This window comes from Hippopotamus amphibius, chromosome X, assembly GCF_030028045.1.
Source record: "Hippopotamus amphibius kiboko isolate mHipAmp2 chromosome X, mHipAmp2.hap2, whole genome shotgun sequence".
Taxonomy (NCBI): Eukaryota; Metazoa; Chordata; class Mammalia; order Artiodactyla; family Hippopotamidae; genus Hippopotamus; species Hippopotamus amphibius.
Genome location: NC_080203.1, coordinates 97,117,916 through 97,139,240, shown reverse-complemented (window position 1 = coordinate 97,139,240; position 21,325 = coordinate 97,117,916). Strand labels below are relative to the sequence as shown.

At 38.5% G+C, this 21,325-nt stretch overlaps 1 protein-coding gene across 1 annotated transcript; it reads right to left on the bottom strand.

The window, feature by feature from the left end:
* Window positions 1-1,569: 1,569 nt before the first annotated feature.
* Window positions 1,570-14,489, bottom strand: FUNDC1 (FUN14 domain containing 1). Its single transcript, XM_057719387.1, has 5 exons — window positions 14,314-14,489; window positions 13,433-13,589; window positions 9,984-10,059; window positions 5,598-5,726; window positions 1,570-3,903 (listed from the first exon to the last, which is right to left on the bottom strand). The coding sequence occupies exons 1-5, from the start codon at window positions 14,339-14,341 to the stop codon at window positions 3,826-3,828; spliced, it is 468 nt and encodes a 155-aa protein (XP_057575370.1). The 5' UTR covers window positions 14,342-14,489; the 3' UTR covers window positions 1,570-3,825.
* Window positions 14,490-21,325: the final 6,836 nt, after the last annotated feature.

The following is a 21,325-nucleotide window of genomic DNA, read 5'->3' as shown; positions in this document are numbered from 1 at the left end:
GCCTTATTTATAAACACTATTTGACTTCTTGAACTATATGCATTATTTTGACAAAAACCACTTAAGAAATAAATTCACTGAATAAAGCAGAAATAGCCCCCTAAAACAGCAATAACCTATTAATTTTAAATTCCTATTCCTGGTTCTAGGAAAACGTTTGCTACCTATAAAGTAACATGTACTTATTGTAAAGACTTCAGATGACACAAAAATGTTAAAATACAACATGAAAATCCTATATACCAATCTCTGAGAGATAGCCTCTATGAACGTGAGTGCACACTTATGCACACCTGCATATTTTTTTAAAAGTGGGGTCATATTTTTTGCAACCTGATTTTATCACTAATATGCGGATCTTTCGAGATCAATTTATATAGCTCTACCTTCCTCTTAATAACTGTATAGAATTCTATCATTTGAATGTACCATAAAAAGTAATAATAATTTAACAAAAATCAGGAGGCCAGAGGGTAACGGGAAGAGGTATGCTTATTTCCCTCATCTTTAATAAGAGGGAGTTAGCAGATATTATCTAAAGTTGGTAACTAAGGACAGAAAAAACATAATATTTAAAGTAATAAAGGCATCTACTAGAAAACTAAAAATATATCATCAATCAAAAAAAGGGGGGGGAGACAGTGGATGTGCACAAAATTCCTTACCTTTCAGAGTGAACATTCAATATATATCAATACTATCTAAACTTGGACAATAAAAATAAGTATAAATGTATTAAAATATATGTATAAAGAACTTTTCATAATGGTTGGCTTATAAAAGGGGATGAAGGTGGGCACTTGTATTTTTCTGTCATCATAAATGTACCTATTATAAAAAGATATTTATAATATATGAGTGAAAAAAGCTATTTACAAAAGAGTGCATCAACTCAATTTTTATACAAAATACACATAATATGTATTCATATATATGTAGAAAAAATTCCAAAGGCTATGTACCAAAAGATGGACAATCTTTATCTCTAGGTACATCATATTATTAACATTCTATATATTCTTTATGCTGATGTATTTTCTATAATAAACATTTTATTCATATTGCATTTGAAATAAGAAAATGTTAAAAAATCATCTTTTTTTTTTTTTGTAAGGGAGATTGGGGAGGGTGCTAAGAATAAAAAAAAAAATCAGTCAAAATGTCCTTACATATCTTCCAAAGCCTAAGCCACAAAATATCTATATGCCACATACTCAAGTTTTAATAAATCCTGCAAACAACCTTTATGCCTTCAAAGAGAAAAATCCCCATTTTATTTTTTTTTTTTTTTTTGTGGCACACGGGCTTAGTTGCTCCGCGGCATGTGGGATCTTCCTGGAGCTGGGATCGAACCCGTGACCTCTGCATTGGCAGGCGGATTCTTAACCACTGCGCCACCTAGGAAGCCCTAAAATTTTCTTTTTTTTTTTTTTTTTTTTTTTTTCTGTGGCACACGGGCTTAGTTGCTCCGCGGCATGTGGGATCTTCCTGGAGCTGGGATCGAACCCGTGACCTCTGCATTGGCAGGCGGATTCTTAACCACTGCGCCACCTAGGAAGCCCGCCCATTTTAGACAAAGGCAGGCTGTAGGCTCTTCATTAAGCCCAAGCCCCACCAAGTCATTTCTGATGGAGCTTCTGATTCACCAGACTGCTATACAGAGAAGGTTTCCTATAGGTTGATACCAACTCTAGCACAGTAATACGCTGTTCATATACTCATCCACAACATCACCTACGGTAAGCAAAGCATTACAAAGGGTGTGTCACAAGTTACAAATTAATACCACACACAACTGCCTGAAGTAGCATACAACCTTGTGGGGAAACGGCGCAGACACGAGACAGAACGGGCAATAACAGAGAGGAGAGTGTATGGAGAGCGCTGATAGTATTTTACACTGGAATACAAAAATTTTCAAACAAATCAACAAATGCTTGGAAAAATGCTTGGTAAAAATGAAGTGCTCTTTTTCATTTTTCACTCATGTTTGGACTCCGAAAGTAGTTATCTCTACAACTCATCTGCCACTAAATCATATGCCAGGTTCTCCTGTATTAGTATATAAATTTTCATATAGGAATATTTAGTCTCTATTTGAGGGCAGATATTTTTGTGCCCCCCACTTTTCCAATGTATCATACACAGAACAGACACTATAAATATTTCCAAAATGAATAAACTGAGCCAGCTACTAGGGCTCCCCACAGTAGCCTGCCTCACTGTATCAGATGAGAGGTACCACGCAGATATACCACACGGAAGCGTGGCCAAGGGTTCTACCTAACGTAGAATATTTTTCCCTTTTAATTCCACAGTAATGAAAAGCTAGGCAAGGCAGAAACAGAGAAAAGCTCAAAGAAGAAAAATTAAGTATTTATAAGCAAAATCACTTCATATTAAGAAAGTCTGAGTTTTATTTAGCATTTTATCTGAGGTGCTAATGAGAGTAAAGGCAGAAAATGAAGATTAATGCCACATTCAATTTTAAGGAATCTTGTCAAAGTGAAAGCACACAGACTGTAACAATCCTGAAAGTATGAGATGCCTCATGTTTACAATACACAAAAAATACTATAGGGACTTCCCATCAAAAGGAGACAGTCTGAATATCTGTAGTCTTTCCAATCTGAAAACTCCAACACACGTCGTTCTGCTGTTTTTCCCAATTCCAACCTAGAACTCTGGACAAAACAAACAATACAAAAGGCTCTTCTAGGCAAAGGAGCCTCTGAGGCAGTATGATATTGGTCCTGAAAAACAAGTCAACTGGCCTAGTGCTGGAACCAACATAATGCTACCTAAAAACCTGAAAGCCTTAGCATTTACATCTTAGACTAGATCGAGGAGATGATTCTCTTTAAGCTATAATTTCATGATTATATAGAAAATCACAGTTCTTCAGACAATACATTCATACTATACTACTAAGTATTTTAAAGTGATTTTTACCTCTTTGTAAAGAAGGGGTCAAAATAATACTTAGGATTTTAAAAAATGAAAAACAAGTTTCACTCAAAGTTAATAAAATCAATCAGTGACCCAACTATACGTACCCTCAAAATAATCAGTTCTACCCAGACTGCCAAGATAAACAAATGAATAAAAAAATTAGAAGCTTATATACAAGAAGATATTTTTACAACTACAGACATCAAAAAAAGAAAAAGAGCTTTAGACATGTAGTATTTCTCTAGAAGAGCATTTCCTGAAACTGTTTACTACAGTTATTACAAAAGCAAAGTAAGAATTGCAGAAAAAACAACCTAAAAACTGGTATTAAATTTATTTACTATCTTTAATAATTCTATTATTTGTAAATCCTTCCACAAAAGGGCATTACAGTTCTTCAGTTTATTGCAAACATATCTTTAAAAAAAAGTCAGCCCTGCTGTTGAAGCTATAATACAAAGTTTTTAATTATTAGCACTATACTAAAAAGCACAATGGAGAACATCCTATTTAAATAAAATGATGGTAATATTTCACTGGGGGATATATCCAACAGATTTTTTCTCTCTGCATATCTATATTCAATGGTAGTGTTTTACAGGCAAATTTTAAACAAATGCAAATTTTTAAAAAATAATGAAAGCCATGTTTTGCTCTGGAATACTATTATACACATACCATACAGGTTGTTTTATAGCAGATACTAGTCTGCCACATTTCAGATGGCAAAATGCTAAGCAGTGAGTTTGGTATTGTCCAGCTAGTTGTTTCTTGTCATCCTGGAGAATCTGTCAGTGGGTAATGTTGAGACCATCTTGTCACCACCATTTCTCTCCTCAGAGGTGACTCCACCGTGATAGAACATTCACATCCTTAAGACGCAAGGCCTAGCAAAAAGCCTCCCACAAATCCACTGGATATCACAATGTTCTGCTTGACAAATTCTGTTGCCTGAAACAAAGTTCAAAGAAAAATACTCTCAATTGTGCTACAACATGGATGAATCTTGAAAACATTACACTAAGGGAAATAAGACATACAAAAAGGACAACGTTGTTACAATTTCCACTTACACCAATAGACAAATTCATCAAGACGTAAAAGTGGAATAGAGGTTACCAAGGGCTAGGGAGAGGGGTTAATTGTGGGAGCTAGTGCTTAATGGTTAGAGTTTGTATTTGGAATGATGAAAAAGTTCTGGAAATGGATAGTGGTAATGGTTACACGAAAGTGTGAATGTACTTAATGCCAGTGAATTGTGCACTTAAAAATAGTTAAAATGGTAAATTTTATGTATATTTTACCACAATGAGAAAAAGATACAATTTTTAAAAAATACTCTTAATTATTAAATCCAGAGCTAAGTATCGTTTTCAGATATTTTCCTCAATTCAGTAAATATTCAGCAAAAATTCTTATGTACCTACTATTGCAGGTGCCAACAGCTAGGCAAGATGCCAGCACTGTCCATTACAAACTGAAGTAGCCTAGAGCCCCCAGCCAGGCCCAGCAAACATCTTGCTTCTGAGATAGCAGACATATGGGCAGCAAAATTCTCACAGGTAAAAAGAAATCTCCCTATAGTGCTGGCATAAATCGTCCACTCAGCCAGTTATTAACACAGATGATTTAATAAATTCCCACAGCATACATAATGATATTTATTAACAGTCAGCCCACTTAGCCAGTAGGAGAAAATGTACAGGATCGAAAAACTAACACCTTGATAAAATATTTAACCCACATAAAATCATGAGGAAACAATTAGGCAAAGCCAGACTGTGCGATACTCTGCCTAGATGTTCCAAAAACGTGTCATGAAAGACAGAAAAACAAAAACAAGAAAGATGAGGGGACGATTCAACATTAAAGGAGACTTCAGAGACATGACAACCAAATGCAATATATAATTCTTAATTAGGGCGGAAAAGATGTAAAAGATATTTTGTGGAAAAATTTCAATATGAACTGCATATTAGGAAATATTATTGTATCATGTTAAGTTTGGGGGGATTAATAAGGTAATTGTAATTACATAGGAGAATATCCGTACTCTTGGGATATACGTGCTGAAGTATTTAAGAGTAAAAAGACATGATGTCTTAAACAGTTCAGGCAGAAAAAAAGAGGGTAAATCTCTCTCTCTCTCTCTCTCTCTATCTCACACACACACATACACAGCAAAAGCTGTGAAATGTGAACAATTTGGTGAATAGGTGAAAGGTATTTGGATATTCACTGTTTTTGTCTTTCAACTTTTCAACTGATGTGAAATTTTTCAAAATAAAAGTTGGGGGAAATAAAAGGATAGAATTAAAATAAAAGCAAAGGAGCATTCAATTCAATTCTCAACAGAATATAAGAAGAAAACAGACAAAATTCACATAAAAACACTAAGAAAACTAATATATTAATAAATATATACATTTTCAAACTATTCCACCTCAAAAAAAAAGTAGTAGTTTTAGTTAACAACTAAAAAAAATAATGAGTGATTTAAATGGTGGCTTGATACCAAATTTTACTTAACACTCTAGACATGACCAGAAACACCAATTTTTTTTAAAGATAATCCCTAGTCACATTTTCTGCTGAGATTCATTAAAAAAAAAAAAAAAAGGAGCCAAAAATGTACATTGTCTTACTTCTTCTATTATATTGTTGATTTCAGGTGCTGCCTTATTTGCTCGTTTCTTAATCTGTCTTTTTGCTTTGTTTACATCTTTTTCAACTCTCTTCCAGTCAATCTGCACATAGCCACTGTGACTGGCAATCTGCAAAAATGTAATAAAAATGGTTAATTCTAAACCAACTAGGTTGCTAATACAATATATGAATGTTTAGATTTCAAGAAATGTATGAAGCTTATGGGTAAGAAATCACAATTATTCACTAATTTATTCATTAAGAGACAGTGAGGGCCTATTCTGTGCCAAGCACTGCTCTAGGCCTCCAAGCTATGGCCAAGAACAAGGGAGATATAAGTCCCCACCCTCAGAGAGCTCACGATCCATTAGGGAAGACAGACAAGCATAAATAATTACTCAGATGTGATGAATACTATGTTAAAAAAAAAAGTATAGTACTTAATGGGAAAAGATTCCAAAAATTTTATTGTAACTATTCCATAATTCTATCATAATTTTTGGAATTTGAGAATTAGCTAAAAAGGCACAAAGACTATATAAATTGTATCGCTAATAAAAAAGTACCTTTAATTAAACAGATGTTTAATTATAAGAGATCAGTAGCCAATCAGTTATTAGGTCACTAAAGTAGCTTGATAAAGGCTCTTCAGTAACTCTGACTCTTTAGTCAAATTAAGACTACTTTCTGGTAACTGCTTTTGAAAGTGGAATATAAAAGAAAATATGCTCTACACAAGCTTCATGCCATAAATCCTTTTAATAAAAACTACAGCTAAATGCCTACTAACCCTAAGAAAAACTCTTACATGCTGCTAGTGAGACACTGCAAAATCTAAGCAGGAACAGTAGTGTATGTATAAGCCAGTACAGTAAGTTAGTCCTTCCGAATAATACAATCAACATATAAAGAACCACATGAGTAGTAAACAACTGAGCCTTGTATACCATTATTAATCACTTCTACCAAGCTTATGCTTTCTTTGTAATCTTTTAATGCATCAATTTAAGTATGAACCACAAATAAAATGCTTCAAATAATAAAAATATCTGATCTTATATAAATAGGCTGGGAATCTTAGGTTCCATTTTCACTGCGAATGACTCCACTGAAGAATCTATTTATCTGCATTTCTTCCTATATTTATTCACCTTCTATCACTTCTAACTTTAGCCTCAGCAAAACAGAGTGGTGATCAAACCAGAGGGAAGGGAAAGCTTTTCCTGGCAATACCTGACATGGCAATTTGGGTCACAGATATGGAGGTGATGATGAAACTTAAGGCCTCTCCCATAGACAGCAACTATAAACTCTGGTTAAAACACAAGGGCTCCAGAATTAACAAAAGGAAGCAGATTTTGAAGAGTTGAAACTTGTAGGAAGAGACCGATATAAGGTGAGTTGCCCATTTTTTCGGCTTTATCCCGAGGACAAGATGCAGTTGCAGGGTGGCTAAAAGTTCAATAGAAAACATGCCATCTTTCTGGGCTGAAGAACCAGAGGACAGAGCCCAGGACAACAACAGCTGCCAGAAAGGATACAGCTAGAGAAGGGGAGCCCCAAATTCTGTGTGTAAACTCTGTGGTTCAAGTCCTGAACCACACATTCAGGGGGCATAACAAAGTACTCTGGCTAAGGCTAAAAAAAATACACTGAGATTTGAGCCACTATCCACCACAAGTAAAATGGAGTTTGCAATCTGAGTGTAACCAAGTTAACTGCCTACTAAAATCAAAACATTAACAAGCTTCAGAGGAATAAAACAGAATCCAGACTCTCCACGACACAACACTGCAATGCCCAGGGATAAAATCTAAAGTTATTTGATGTGATAAAGCAAGAAAATGCGGCCTAGTCTCAGAAGAAAACCAACAGATGCCAACTCTGAGATGAATTATCAGGACCCGAAATTATCAGGACTTTAAAGCAGTACTATAACTATACGCAATGAGGTAAAAGAAACAACATTTGTAATCAATGAAAAGATAAGAAATCTCATCAGAGACACAGAAAATATAAAAAGAACCAAATCAAAATTCTAGAATTGGAAAATACAATATCTGAAATAAATTCACTGGATAGCCTTAATGGCAGAAGGTAGATGACAGCGAGTCAGTGAATCTGAAGCTAGATCACTAGAAATTATACAATCTGAAAAAAAAAGACTGAAAAACTAGATGAACAAAACCTCAGAACACTATCAGAGAGCCTAACATGCATCCATCAGAGTCATGGTGAGAAGGAGAAGAAAGAACAGGAGAAAATATTTAAAGAAATAATGGCCAAAATCTTCCCGAACATGGTTAAAGACATTAATTTTTGCAGATTCTGGAAGCCCAGTAAACTCCAGGTAATAATCTAACACAATTATGAAATAACCATACCCAGAAAATGTGGGGGTGGGGCACACAGAAGTTCAATAAATCATAGCTAAATTCCCATATTCCATAATGGGAAACCAATAGTTAATACCTCAAACTGAAAGGTAAAGAAATCTCCAATTAACTTATTGAGGAAAAAGGAAATAAATACCTTACGAATCAGCTAATAGTTCAAACTGGTTGCCTCGAGGGAGGGAAAAATGGGGAGGAAGCGAGGGAGGCAAAGGATTACTCTAATCTGTAAGAAGCATTATACATGCACTTGACCCTTTGAATTATGGGCATGTACAACTCTGAAAAAACAAAAACTAAATTTAAAAGATTTATATGCCACTGTCTATTTTAAGATAGCAGTGTGGTAAATATCTACTGGAAAACACCTGAGTTACTAGAAAAGCTTTAAGTTGTAAGCAAACATATTTATCTTTAAATATAAGTAAAGGTAATAAAAATATGGAAGCAAGACTAAATAACAGGCCATCAGCCTAAAAGCCATTTGTTTCTTTCTTCTTGTTTGTTTCCTTCTATTGAGTTTTCAAGGTAAGTCATATTTGTGGGAAAAATTGGTTTGATGCAGACAGGTCCCATGTTGTTCTACTCAGTGACTTCAAAACAATATGTGGACTAGACACGAAGTTGAAGGTGGCAACAGCAAAACGTGGGTTTGAAGGGTACATACCAAGTGGACTGAAACGGACTTCTGAAAAACTGACATGCAGAGTAGATTGAAATGTATAATTCTATCTATGAACTATTATTAGGGAACTCTGCTTTGGTCCGGTACTGTTTTCCACTAAATAGACATGACAACTGAGTTTTCAAAATAGCTATAGAATTAAATATCTTGATCTTGATAACTATATAAATATTTTAATTCTTGGTTCTATATAAACCCAAGTCAAAATTAGCTTAAATAAAATTCTCCTTTGTACAAATACTGGCATATTCAAAAAGGACTAAATTTAGATATGAACCATATTCCTTTTTACCTCTCACCACAAGTAATAAGTAATTACTCCTAATAATGCCATCAACAGAAAATATATATATATATATTTTTAAAAACTGTTTACTAAACACTCAAAATCTGTGCTTAACACATACAAATCCAGTGCCTTTGTACTTCAAGCAATGACACTGGTTATTACATGATCAATGGCCTAGGTGCTGAAGTCAGATTTTGGTTGCTATGACCATCAATCATTTTTAAAACCTGACAGATTTCTGTATCTTTAAAATTGTTGCTAACATTCATTCCCAGAGATTTTCAATTTAGGTTTACTATATTTGATCTTCGGGGAATGATATTTTGGGGAAATATATGCCAAACAGACATGAATGCCAGATAATATCCTGATGAACATCCGCTAACAGCGAAGTATATCTGAACCTTATACTTAGAGGAACATGAACAAGACTAAAATTTCAAATCCACTTGCCTCAGAAACAGGATTATGAATGATTTTTTAAACCCAATTTTCCACTTTCTATATTACGAGTGTTCCCTAGTTTTAAAAAAAACATGTTAGAAATTGCTAACAGCAATTTCCTCTGGGAAGGAAAACTGGCTAGGAAATAGGGAAGTAAAGAGACTTTTTGAATTCTATATATTGTGTATGAGTGTGCATGTGAATTTTAAATATGTTTTAAACGGTCAGCATGAACACGTTATGCTATTGGTGAAATGTTTATTTTTCTAAGGAGATGCTTCAAGGAAAATTTAGGCAAGTAATAACAAAAGAAAATGAGACATCTCAAATTTTAATAGTTGTGTTTTTAAGAGCTGGGCTCAAACTACACTTAAAAAAACTCAGAAGTATTTAAATTGTTGTCTTTCATGACAGACGCCAGCTTTCAAAACTCACTTTTTCCATAAACTGATGCCTAAAAGAGAAATTCCACCTTCTATTAAAATGGACAGGGGTGAAATGGCTAAACTTGACTTTCTCAGTTCCCAAGGGATACATATGTAAGCAGAGGCAAGGACCGCAAGCTCTGACATACCTGAAGGAGAAGAAAGCCACCACCTACTGCAGTTGCTGCAAGTTTTCCAACTTTCTGAAACAAAAATCCTGCACACCTTTAATGGAAGAAATGACAAAGGATGAGAACAATCGGTGATGTACTAAACTCTCTCCCTTCTACTTTTCATTGCTTTCCTAATAAAATCCTAATGTATTCTCAGTTTGTTTTTTTTTTTAAGCTTCCCAGTTCTTTTGATCACATCTGTTACCTGCTCAGAAACCCATGTTTCCCTTTAGTTATATAGACTAGTCAAAAATGCATGATCTAATTTGTCTGAGATGTGCTTCAAAATGAGGGATGGAGAGAACAGGGGAATTTACAGGAAAAAGACTGGCTACTGAAACTGAAAGTTGAATACTCAGGGGTTCATTATACTCTTCCTTCTACACTTGTATTAAGTTGAAATTCCTCATAATAAAAGTGCTTAGTTTTGTTTTTTTCTAAATACACTCAAGATGTTCCACACACCTGGCCAACTCTCACTCTACCCAAACCTTCTGTTCCAACCCAATCAGTTTTCAAGTAGGTCACCACTGTTGCTGAAGCTATTAATCTCCCTGGTTCTAGGGGTTTCTACCTAGCTCTACCTATCTAAAACTTTTCTACCCTTTAAGGTCCAGCTGGAGTTCCACCTTCATGAATATACTTCAGCCCACATTTCTCATGGCTTCCTTATCTATTTCTATCTCTATATTAAACTTATTTTGTCTCATCTATCCTGTAAGGATGTCAGCTCGTACTTCTTTTTTGATTCTCTCCTTCAGTGAGCTCATTATTCCCTTCAGTATTCCAGATTCAGTGTGCAGAGGAATCTCAGATTTCCAACTCCAGCCTTCTGTATCGGGTTGAATAGTGTCACCCCCCAAATCCCTGTCCTTCCTAGAAGCTCCAAATGCGACCTTCTTTGGAATAAGGTCATTGCAGATGTAGTTAGTTCAGATGAGGCTATACTGGAGTAGGGTGAGCTCCAAATCCAATGTCATAGAGACACACAGAGGGAAGACAGCCATGTGATGACAGGCAGAACTGGAGTGATATGTCTGCAAGTCAGGGACTGCCAGAGATTGCTGGCAACCACTGGAAGATAGGAGAGAAGCATGGAACAAATTCTCCCTGAGCCTCCAAGAAGGAACCAACCCTGCTGACACCTTTCAAATGTCTAGCCTCCAGACCTGTGAGAGAGTAAGTTTCTCTCATTTTAAGTCACCTAGTTGTGGTACTTTGTTACAACAGCCTCGGGAAACTAATACACCTTCACAAATGGAAAATTTACATTTCCAATTACATGATGAGCTTCTCCTGCCACCCAGAACCACATATTCAAAATGTCCCAATGCAAACATCACCTTTCCAACCAAACCAACTGTTGCTGAGGTCCCAGTTTGTAAATGACTGCACCATTCTCTAGGCTCGTCACCTCATGCTCTTCTCAGACTGCCTTTTTCACTGCCTCTGGGGTCCAATCGACGGCCAATTCTATATATTCAAGTATTGCCAAAACATTATTTGATTCTGTCTTCTTTCCATCCTCAAGGGCATCATTACCTTGCTTCCAGACCACAGTAAGGACCCTCTAGCTAATCTTCATACCTCCCATCTCGTCTAACGGCCACCCATCCTGCTATCAGTTTTAATTTCTTATTATGATCAAGAACCTATAGCTACCTACAGCTAAACATAATCTCCTCAGCTTCCCATTCATGTCCTGAATTGGTCTGAATTGTTAACTGGTTAAGTTAATGTCTATTAACCATTCTTCCTTAATGTATGCCACAAGAGTACCTCAGTTTTATACCCCAAGAAAATTGCAAAAATTTATTACACTGAATCTAAAGCCATTGCAACAAATCACCCGCATAATATTTTAGTCCTATTACACAGCTCCTGGACTGACATCTGGCTATAGTACAAACATCTGTGTCCCTCAGTAGGGGAGACAGCAACAAAGACTCAGAAAAGGGAGCGGAGGAGGCAAGCAGCAGCCAGGTCTTAACAATATCCTGGGGAATGTGTTCCACAAGCATGTCTATCCTTTGCTTGATGGCATGAGCCACTAAAATGAATCTATTCAACTTCCCCTGTTCTGCCTCTAGGCTCTTCAAGCAAACTTCTGCCAATTATGGGGCTTCTCACCAAGTTTGGCCTACAAAGAGAAAACACATAATAATTTAATCCTGTGCTCACTTATTTTTTAGTCTCTTTTAAGATGTGGCTTTAGGCCTTGACTCACATTAACTAATCACCCATAGCACCAAACTGGGAGCTTCTTTAAGCAGAAGGCCAGGCTCTGAATTGTGGGCATCAAGGTACCACCAGCCTGTGAAGAATCATCTGAATAACCAGGGCTCTGATCGGGCATCTCTCTAACTGCAGGCATTTTTCATAAGCAGCACTAATAAGTACACATCATGAATAAATGGTGTACCTCCTCATCACAGAATCTTCACAGTGAGTGTTTCTACCATAAAATGGAATTTATAAAAAAGGACATAAAAGAGGGCACCATTGTTCCAAGATGCAAGTAAAATACAAATCAAAAAAAAATCATTTTATACTTATCAAGTTTAAGCATGTAAATATTTAAACTAATGTAAGATGAATTTAATTTAGAATCTAAGAAATAAGTGATTACTCACAAGTTAAACACCCACACTAACTTCAAAAATTCTATAGGGTCATGAACATTTTCAAAATGAAGGGTCAAACTTGTTTCTGATCCTTGTTATTTGGCTAATCTTTTAGTCTAAGAATAACAGAATTATATCTACAGTAGCAATTACATAATCATGTGATTTGAAATGTTAACTGGTTAGGTTAATGCTTATTAACCTCTCCCCCTTAATGTACTCTGCAGTATTATTACTGAGGAAGCAATCAGTCCTTTAATTCCAACAAAGACCCAATGTTCCACAACTCTTCTTCAGAGTATTATCATAATTCAAATTAGCCCACAAAAATTAACAGAATCACCTGTATCATAATCAGTAATTTTTACTGAGAATTGTACACTGCTCTCCAAAGGGCTGATAATCCTGGAGACCAGTTTTACTCTGGGAGTTCTCATAGGGTTTTCCAGTTGTTAGCACTGAACAAGTAAAAATTATTTACATATAATTAACGCTTCAATATTTTTTCCCTCTTTACTCACTTTCACTGAATCAGATCCACTACATCTGCTAAGTCTGAGAAGGGGGAAAATACACAAAGAATCAGAGGAAAGGTGAGGAGGGAACGGTGGAGGATGATCACCAAAAACCGAACAGAGTGAGTGTGGATTACACTGATCACATCACAGAGAAAAGCCTCAAGGTACAGCTCTTCTGGGATTAACAGTGTAAAGCCACTGACTGAGCACGTAACTGGCCCAGATACAAACGGACAGCAGTGTCAGGCTCCCGATGAAATTTAACAAAAAAAGATGTTCTCACCAGCCACTCACTCCACCCATTACAATCTGGGTGGCTACTGAGTATTTTTCTACCATAGGTCCGGAACTGTGGCCAAACACTCGATTCCACCAGTGGTGTCTTCTTGCATATTCAGTTAAATCCAACACTTCGTAAGAATCATCATCACTTTCATATTCTTCAAAGCAAAAAACGAAAGCAACACATTTACAGTCAACCGAAAGTTAAAAATGTCCTGTATATTTTCATGTTAAGACTCATTGTTACATTTGGCATACAGCTAAAAAACGCCCAGATGGAACAAAGTTTCTTAAACCCAATCCCTGATACTAAGGCCTCGAGAGTAAAGTGCCGAGCATCTCCTTTCCAAAGGCCCAGGGACCCGCCTGGGGGCCGGGGCAACGTACGTTACACAGCAGAGGGGTCACCCCCCCACTCCAAATCTCAGTAGGGGCAGGTTAGAGTTTCACAGCAGGGTCTCCCCCCAATCTCAGCGGGTCAGGTGAGTTTCACAGCATGGAGGGTCACCCCCAAATCTCAGGTTCAGGGTCAGTGCAGGGTCCATTTTCATCAGTGGGAGAAAAAAGGGGTCCTCAAATGACAGAACCGGTTAGAGGCCCGAAAAGAAGAAATGATTTCAAACACAAGACTTAAAACAAAAAACGATAGAAGACGGATAGGAACGGCCGGAGGTGAAGATAAGGAAGGAGGTGGGGCTGTGTTGAGGACGACGGTCCGAGAGGAGAGGGGGAGCCTAGTCCGAAGTAGATGCTCAAACGGGTTGCCTCAAGAAAACAGAGCCCCCAGGAACCCTGGGACAGGGGAAGAAAGAGGCGCCCCCGAAGCAAGGTCGAGAGCGGTGAGCCGCCTCTAAGATACTACTTCGGGCCCCGGCCGCTCACCTTGGGGAGGGGGGTTCCGGGTCGCCATGATACCGCCGGCGGCCTGTAATGAAGGTGGTCCCAACCCGCCCGCCTCTCCCAGCTACTTTAAGAACCGCTCTAGGCCCAGGTGGAAGTCTATGGTCTCTTTTTTTCTTCCTCCTCCTCCTCCTCCTCCTCCTTTTCCTCCAGGCGCGTAGTCTTGTCCCCGCCCCCTCCGCTAAGCGGAGGACCTTCCGCGCAAGCGCAGAGCACACGGGCGCGGGGAAGGGGGAGGGGAGTGACAGGTTGGAGAGCAGCCCGCGAGGGCTTGTGGGAGTTGCAGTCCGTTGCCCTCCGCAACCCTTGTTTCCCACCCCTCCCCCTCTAGAATTTCCGGAACCAGAATTTTGGTTATTTTGTTTTAAAGCGCCTCAGGGCTGGAGGGGAGGGGGCGTCATATGGTGGTTAAATGGAAAAGCAGCTTGCTATTTGTGACACTGTACCAGAAAGAGGCTTTTAAAAAGAGATAAGAGAAACCCTGTTTCAAACCACACTTTTCAAGTAGTCAAGGGCTCACAATGGATGGAAAATTTTTCTAAAGCGCTGCTGCTGGGAATTGGAACGTTTTCATCCTCTCCTTCTCGAAGCGTTTCCTGCCAGGAACCCGAGGGAGGAAGAGGGAGGCCTAGGAACTGACCTGACGCGAGTTATTCAAGAGGACATAATTTTTAAGCATCATTTTTATTATTTAAATCTGACAGGAACAAGGGCAAGGTCTTCACCCAGAAGCCCCACGGGATTCTGTTGAATGAAAAACCGTGTTGATCACCGAGCAGCTAACTCAGGTTCACACAAACCAGCCCCCGAACTTGTTTTGAACTTGCATTGCACCCGCATTCACTGTACAATTAAAACAGTCCTATCACTATTCCTATTCCGAGAATATGGAGATGAAGAAAAAAACAAGAAATTCTGGTAGAGGTTGCATTACTTAAAATATTGACTTACGTAATTGCACTTAGCTTTTCAAATCCTGATGCTCTAAATACGAGGGTTGATTCTCTCAAGTTCCTCAGCCTGTGCCTCCCCAAAATACAATTCTAAGACTGTCTGGAGATGTTAGTCTTCATTTTGTGTAAGGTTACACGCTTCGGAAGCAAAATAACTTTAAGGGACATAACTTTGGAGATCTTCACTGAAATATTTTTTCCAATAGTTAACAGGTTTGAGTTCATACACTCCTTCCTCCCCATTACCTACCCACTCCTAATGAGGTGCTAACGAATAAGAGAAACAGCAAATGATGAGCCACTGAAAGAAGAGAAAGAAGAAAAGAGAAATGAAAATTACAAACTGGAAGAGGGTTGCCTGGGCCAATGACATCCAAATGACACTTTCACAGACTTCTAGCAGTATCTGCCAACTACACAAAGAAGCCACTTTCCTCTCAAGGCAATGGTATTTAGAATCAAATGATTATGGAGAAATGAGGGAGAAAATGGAAACAAAACACTGCCCTTAAGATGCCAAAGAATAGACCTTTGTATCCCAAATGCATCCAAAACATGTCCAAAAATGAATTTAAAGGCAATCATTTCTCTAAAGGACTTAAGGGCTGAGAAGGAACTTTTTAATGCTATTCCCTTTTTTCTTGCAATGATATGCCCTTGCCATTACTTCAAGGAAATTGGTTATATAATATACTTTTTTATTGTGAGCTTTTTTCTTTCCCAGTATCGAAAAAGCTGTCATTTTGTTGGCTCAATGACAAGTGGTTAATGTGTAAATTGTGTACACAAACTTTAAAAGGTGCTATGATCCTCCTGATGGGTTCAAGGGGATGATTTTTTTTTTAATTTCCATTTTGAATAGTGGGTTTTTTTTTGTATGTGTGTTTTTTGTTTTTATCAGTTAGCCCTAATAAATATTTTCATTGTGAACACTGATATCTTACGTACCAACTGTACCAAAACATAATTCATGTAGCCTCCCGCTTTTCAATGGGTTGTGTTCCAAATGTTTATGAGTAATTTATTTGAAATAGAGAACATTTTCTATTTACTCCATAATGAAACTGTAATGAACTATTCCTTCCTGACCTCCACCTTTCCTCATTGTCTTTGGAAACCTCATTTGTTAAAAACAATTTAGTCGGAATTGAGAAAAACAAAAAGCAGACAAAAAACAAACAGAAGAACAATTCACAGTCCCTGCGCAATCTAACCTCCCACATTGGCTACAACTAATCCCAACACAATGGAGCCCACTCACCCCACGTTTGCACACTTAAAATGCTCTAAGTGACCTTTCAAAGTACTGAGGTAATCAATTGCTGATGAGAAAAGTGTGGCAAAGTCGATGCTGCATGTACTGGCTTGTTGGAGTGTAAACAGGTAGAAAGTTTAGTAATGTGTATCCACAATCTTAAAGATGCCACTTCAATAATCCCACTAAAAATCAGTGCCAAAGACTGTATAAAGAGTACTTATGCATAAAGATATTCATTGCAGGGTTGTTGTTTTGTTTTGTTTTTCATAATGAAAAGGAATAGAAACAATAGGAGAAAATGGAAAGTGTCCAACGGTAGATGAATAGTTATGGAAATTATGGAATGTTATGTTTAAAAAGACTTATAACAGGAAAGTGCTTATGTGAAAAAAATTGTTTACCAAATTGTATTTACAGTTTTATTACAAGTGATTTATTCAGTTTCTGCTAAAAAATGCATAAACTGGAATGGATTATGTTGCAGACTTGATTCTTACCTGTTGGCTGTTATTGAACACAAGTTCATGTGCCTGACACACAGTGAGGCCAAACGAACCAAAACATGAGAGTCTGGAGCAGAGAAAGGTTTATTGCAGGGCCGAGCAAGGAGAACGAGTGGCTTGTGCTGAAAAACCCCAAACTTCCCAATGGTTTTTTTCTTTTTTTTAAAAACATTTTTAAAAAAAAATGTTTTAAAAAACTCCCTGGTGGTTTATTTTTAACATTAAAAAAAAAAATTTATTTATTTATTTGGCTGCGTCGGGTCTTAGTTGCAACACTCTGGATCCTTGTTGCTGTGTGGGAATCTTTAGCTGCAGCATGGCATGTGAACCCTTAGTTGTGGCATGTGGGATCTAGTTCCCTGGCCAAGGATCGAATTTGGGCCCACTGCATTGGGAGCGTGGATCTTAGCCACTGGACCACCAAGGAAGTCCCCTCCCCGATGGTTTTAGGGGAGAAGTTTTATAGGCAAAATTACCTGAAGTTACCATCCTCCACCTGGGTGGGGGGGGGCCCTTAGATCTTATAGAATTCAAAGGCATTGTTATGTATGTTCTTTGAGAAGGAACCAGGACCCTGCTTCAATCTCTGCACTATTGTTTCTTGACTGCTCCTCCCTTGTCTCTGCATCCCTTTCCTTCCCTGATTAGCACTTGGAATCTGCCCTTTGGAACCCAGGGAAGGTCGAAGAGGCTGAATGAAGCCTATTTCCTGCAAACCAGAAATGGGGGACACAGAAAGGCTTTTGTGCCCAGGAGCCCCACAAAGTCCTGCTTGGTTTCAGAACTAAATGGTTTATAAGGTAGTGTTACCAAACCAAACTTGGGTCTTTTCACCTGTGCACAGTAAAGCCAATCTACTGACACCAGGATGTGGCTGTAAAAGGGAAGAACAAAATCTGACTCCATGTTGGATCTGTTTCTTTGACTATAACCTTTGCTTTTTGTTGCTTTTATTATGATCATACATAATGGCCTACCTCAGGGAACCCTGCCCCTCTGCCTGAAAGTTAAACTAAAGTGCCTTTGTTCAGCTCATGGGGAAACAACCTGCCCCTGCCCGCCTGCAAATGGCTGCAGAAAAGAAGAAATTAACACATTCTCTGCCCAAGGCTGGCCCAAACCAAGAGATATTTTGCAAGACTTACGGCTTTCTTACTTTACTTCCTCACCTCCTCCCCCTCTCTGTTCTATAAAATAAACTAGCATCCAGACCCCAATAAGATGGTACTCTAGGACATTAGTCTGCCATCTTCTCAGTCTGCCAGCTTTTGGAATAAAGTCGCTATTCCTTGCCTCAACACCTCATCTCCCAATTTATTGGCCTGTCATGTGGTGAGCAGAGTGAGCTTGGACTCAGTAATATGGTGAAGGAAAGTGCAGCATTTATTGTAAGTTGCCATACAAGTAGTCCAGGACAGCTAATGCTCAAAAAGCCCAACTCCCTGATGGGTCTCACCAAAACATTTTTAAAGGCAAGGTGAGGGAGGAGGCGTCCCAGGGTAAGTGATCAGCTCATGCACAATTCTCTGATTGGTTGATGGTGAGGTAACAGGAGTTAATATTATCAGTCCTTAGGCACTAGTAGCTCATGGTCATCAAGTAGTTAATTTTATGCATTTGGTGGGGGTTTTTGTATCTGGAAAAAAACTCCAGAAATGTGCAACAGTACTATTATCTAGGTACTTCAGAGAGGAGCTAAAGCAGAGGATATGGGGGAGAGGTCTGTCCCAGGAAGGCCCCATAGGGGCCTGCTTGGTTTAGCAAGGAAAACTGTAAAAAAAAAAAAGAGAGCAATGAGAGAGGACTAGCCTGACCACATAAGAAAAGGTAATTTTTTTTAAAGTTATTAATTAAAATAGTGTGATACTGGTGTATGAGCAGACAGACAGACTAAGGGGCTGGAATAGAAAGTCCAGAAATAAAACAATATATACCAGGGAATTCTCTGGCAGTCCAGTGGTTAGGACTTGGCACTTTCACTGCAAGGGCCTGGGTTCAATCCCTGGTCAGGGAACTAAGGTCCTGCAAGCTGCATGGCGTGGCCAAAAAAAAAAAACCCCAAAACAAAAACAATATATACTAGAATTTAGTATACAACAAAGGTGGAATCTCAAGTAGTCAGGTAAATATGAACTTTATTTAAAAAACTGTGTTGGAACAACTAAGATTGAAATCTGACATCTGGAAAAAGATATAGCTAAATCCATACCTTCCAACATGTACCTGGATGAATGCACATGGCTCAAATATCTAGATGTAGAAATTAAAATAATAAAACAAATTGAAGAAAATTGGGCAAATTCCTTTATAACTTTGCAGCAGGGATGACCTTTTATGAATGATTCAAAAATTGATAAATTTGACTATATAAAAATTAAAACTGAAGCATAAAAAAATAAGCAAAATCAAAAGACAAATTACAAACTGAGAATAATATTTGCAATTCTTATGGAAGGTGAAGTACTAACCTCCCTAATATATAAAAGCTCCTTAAAAAGGGAATTTAAAAGAGACCAACCACCCCAATAGAACAGCAACAGACACATACACAATTCACAGAGAAAAGAAATACAAATGGCCCTAAAACATACAAAAAATTCTCAACCCCAATTATAATAATTGGATATTATAATTCTCACAACATATTAATTAAAATTGGTAAGCATTACAATAGACTTGATATGTTCATGAGTATATAAACTTAATCATTGTAGCACTGTCTGAAAGAGCAAAAGATTGGAAACAACCCACACATCCAGCCTTAGAGGACTGCTTAATAAGCCATAGTATATCTGCACAGCCACAGCTGTAGCAAATAAATAAATAAAAAAATAACAACAAGGAATTTATCTATGTCCTGTTTTGGAAAGTACCCTAGGATATATTGTTAAAAGTAAAACAGCAAGATGCAGAACAATGTGCTACCTTTAAAAAAAAAAACACACAACAACAGGAGAAGAAAGATGGCGGCAAAGTAGAAGGACATGGAATGCATCCCTCTCCACAGATGCATCAGGAATACATCAAAAGACACAATAATTCTCACAAAGAACCAGCTGAACACCAGCAAATGACCTTGGACACCAGAAAAGACTGCAAAGATCCCAACATAACTGGGTAGGACAGAGGGGGAGAAAAAGGAGAAAGAGGAGGAGAAGAAAGGAAAGGGACAGCTCCCACACTCTGGGGTGGGGGGATCTGAAACAGAGGGGAGATTGCCAAATTCAAGGAAATGTCCCTTATCTGTATGGGAAACCCCTTCTCCAACGGGGAATTTCCCTGGGTCAGAAGGGAGGCATTTGGGACTGTTCAAAGAGGGTGAAGCAGCTGAGCTGTGGCCAATGGGAAAGAGTGAGAAACACATGGAGGGTCTGCACCACGGCTCAGCGTGTCCGGACTGAGACATCAGTTCACAGCTGAACAGGGGGTCTGGGAGCTGGAACGTGGGAACCGGAGAACTGGTTCAGGGTGAGAAACATTGTTGGCAGTGGGGAGATGGATGGAAAGGACAGGAGGGAAGTAATCCACAGCAGAGAGTGCTTGCTGCAGAAAGCTGGGAGGCCATGGCAGCAGCAAGATACTGCTGACTCACAACCAAGGGGGAGGAGCCGTGGGTGTAGCCTCTCTCTCAGCACCTGCAACAGACAAAGGAAGGACCCCTCTGGGCCTGGCTAACGCACTCAGGGATAACAAAGGCCACTGGGTGCAGCCGGCCTAGAGTGCCTACAGCTGAGAGTCAAAAGCCTGCAGAGTGGCCCAGCTCTGGAGACATTCTGTTTACACCTGAGCCACCGGCGTCCCTCTGCAACAGGCATCACCATGGCTGACTGAGCCGCCATGACCCAGGCAGGACACCCCGGCGGAGTCGTAGCAGCAGGGAGTGGCTACGGTTGGAGTTGCTCTCTTGGCCTAAGCCACCGGTGTCCCACTGCAACAGGCATGGCCCAAGAAGCCTGAGTTGCTGTGACCCAGGCAGGGCGCCACTGCTCACTCACTCCCTGGGGAAGAAGCCACTATTGTACCCTCTCTCTCCCCACACACTGGCGCTTACAGATGAACAAGAAAGTAAGCTCTGCTAGTCACAGAATAATACAAAAAGCCCAAGGTGGGTAGAAGGACACACAGCTAAGACCCCAAAGAAAGAGAAACATTATTATTAATTCTATTGATCTGGTCCATTCTGGGGTCAGTTCTTATTTTTTTTCTTTCTTTTTTTTTTTTTTATTAATTACTATCTTAGTCCTAAGGGATCTACATGTTTTAAACCATATTTTTTATTC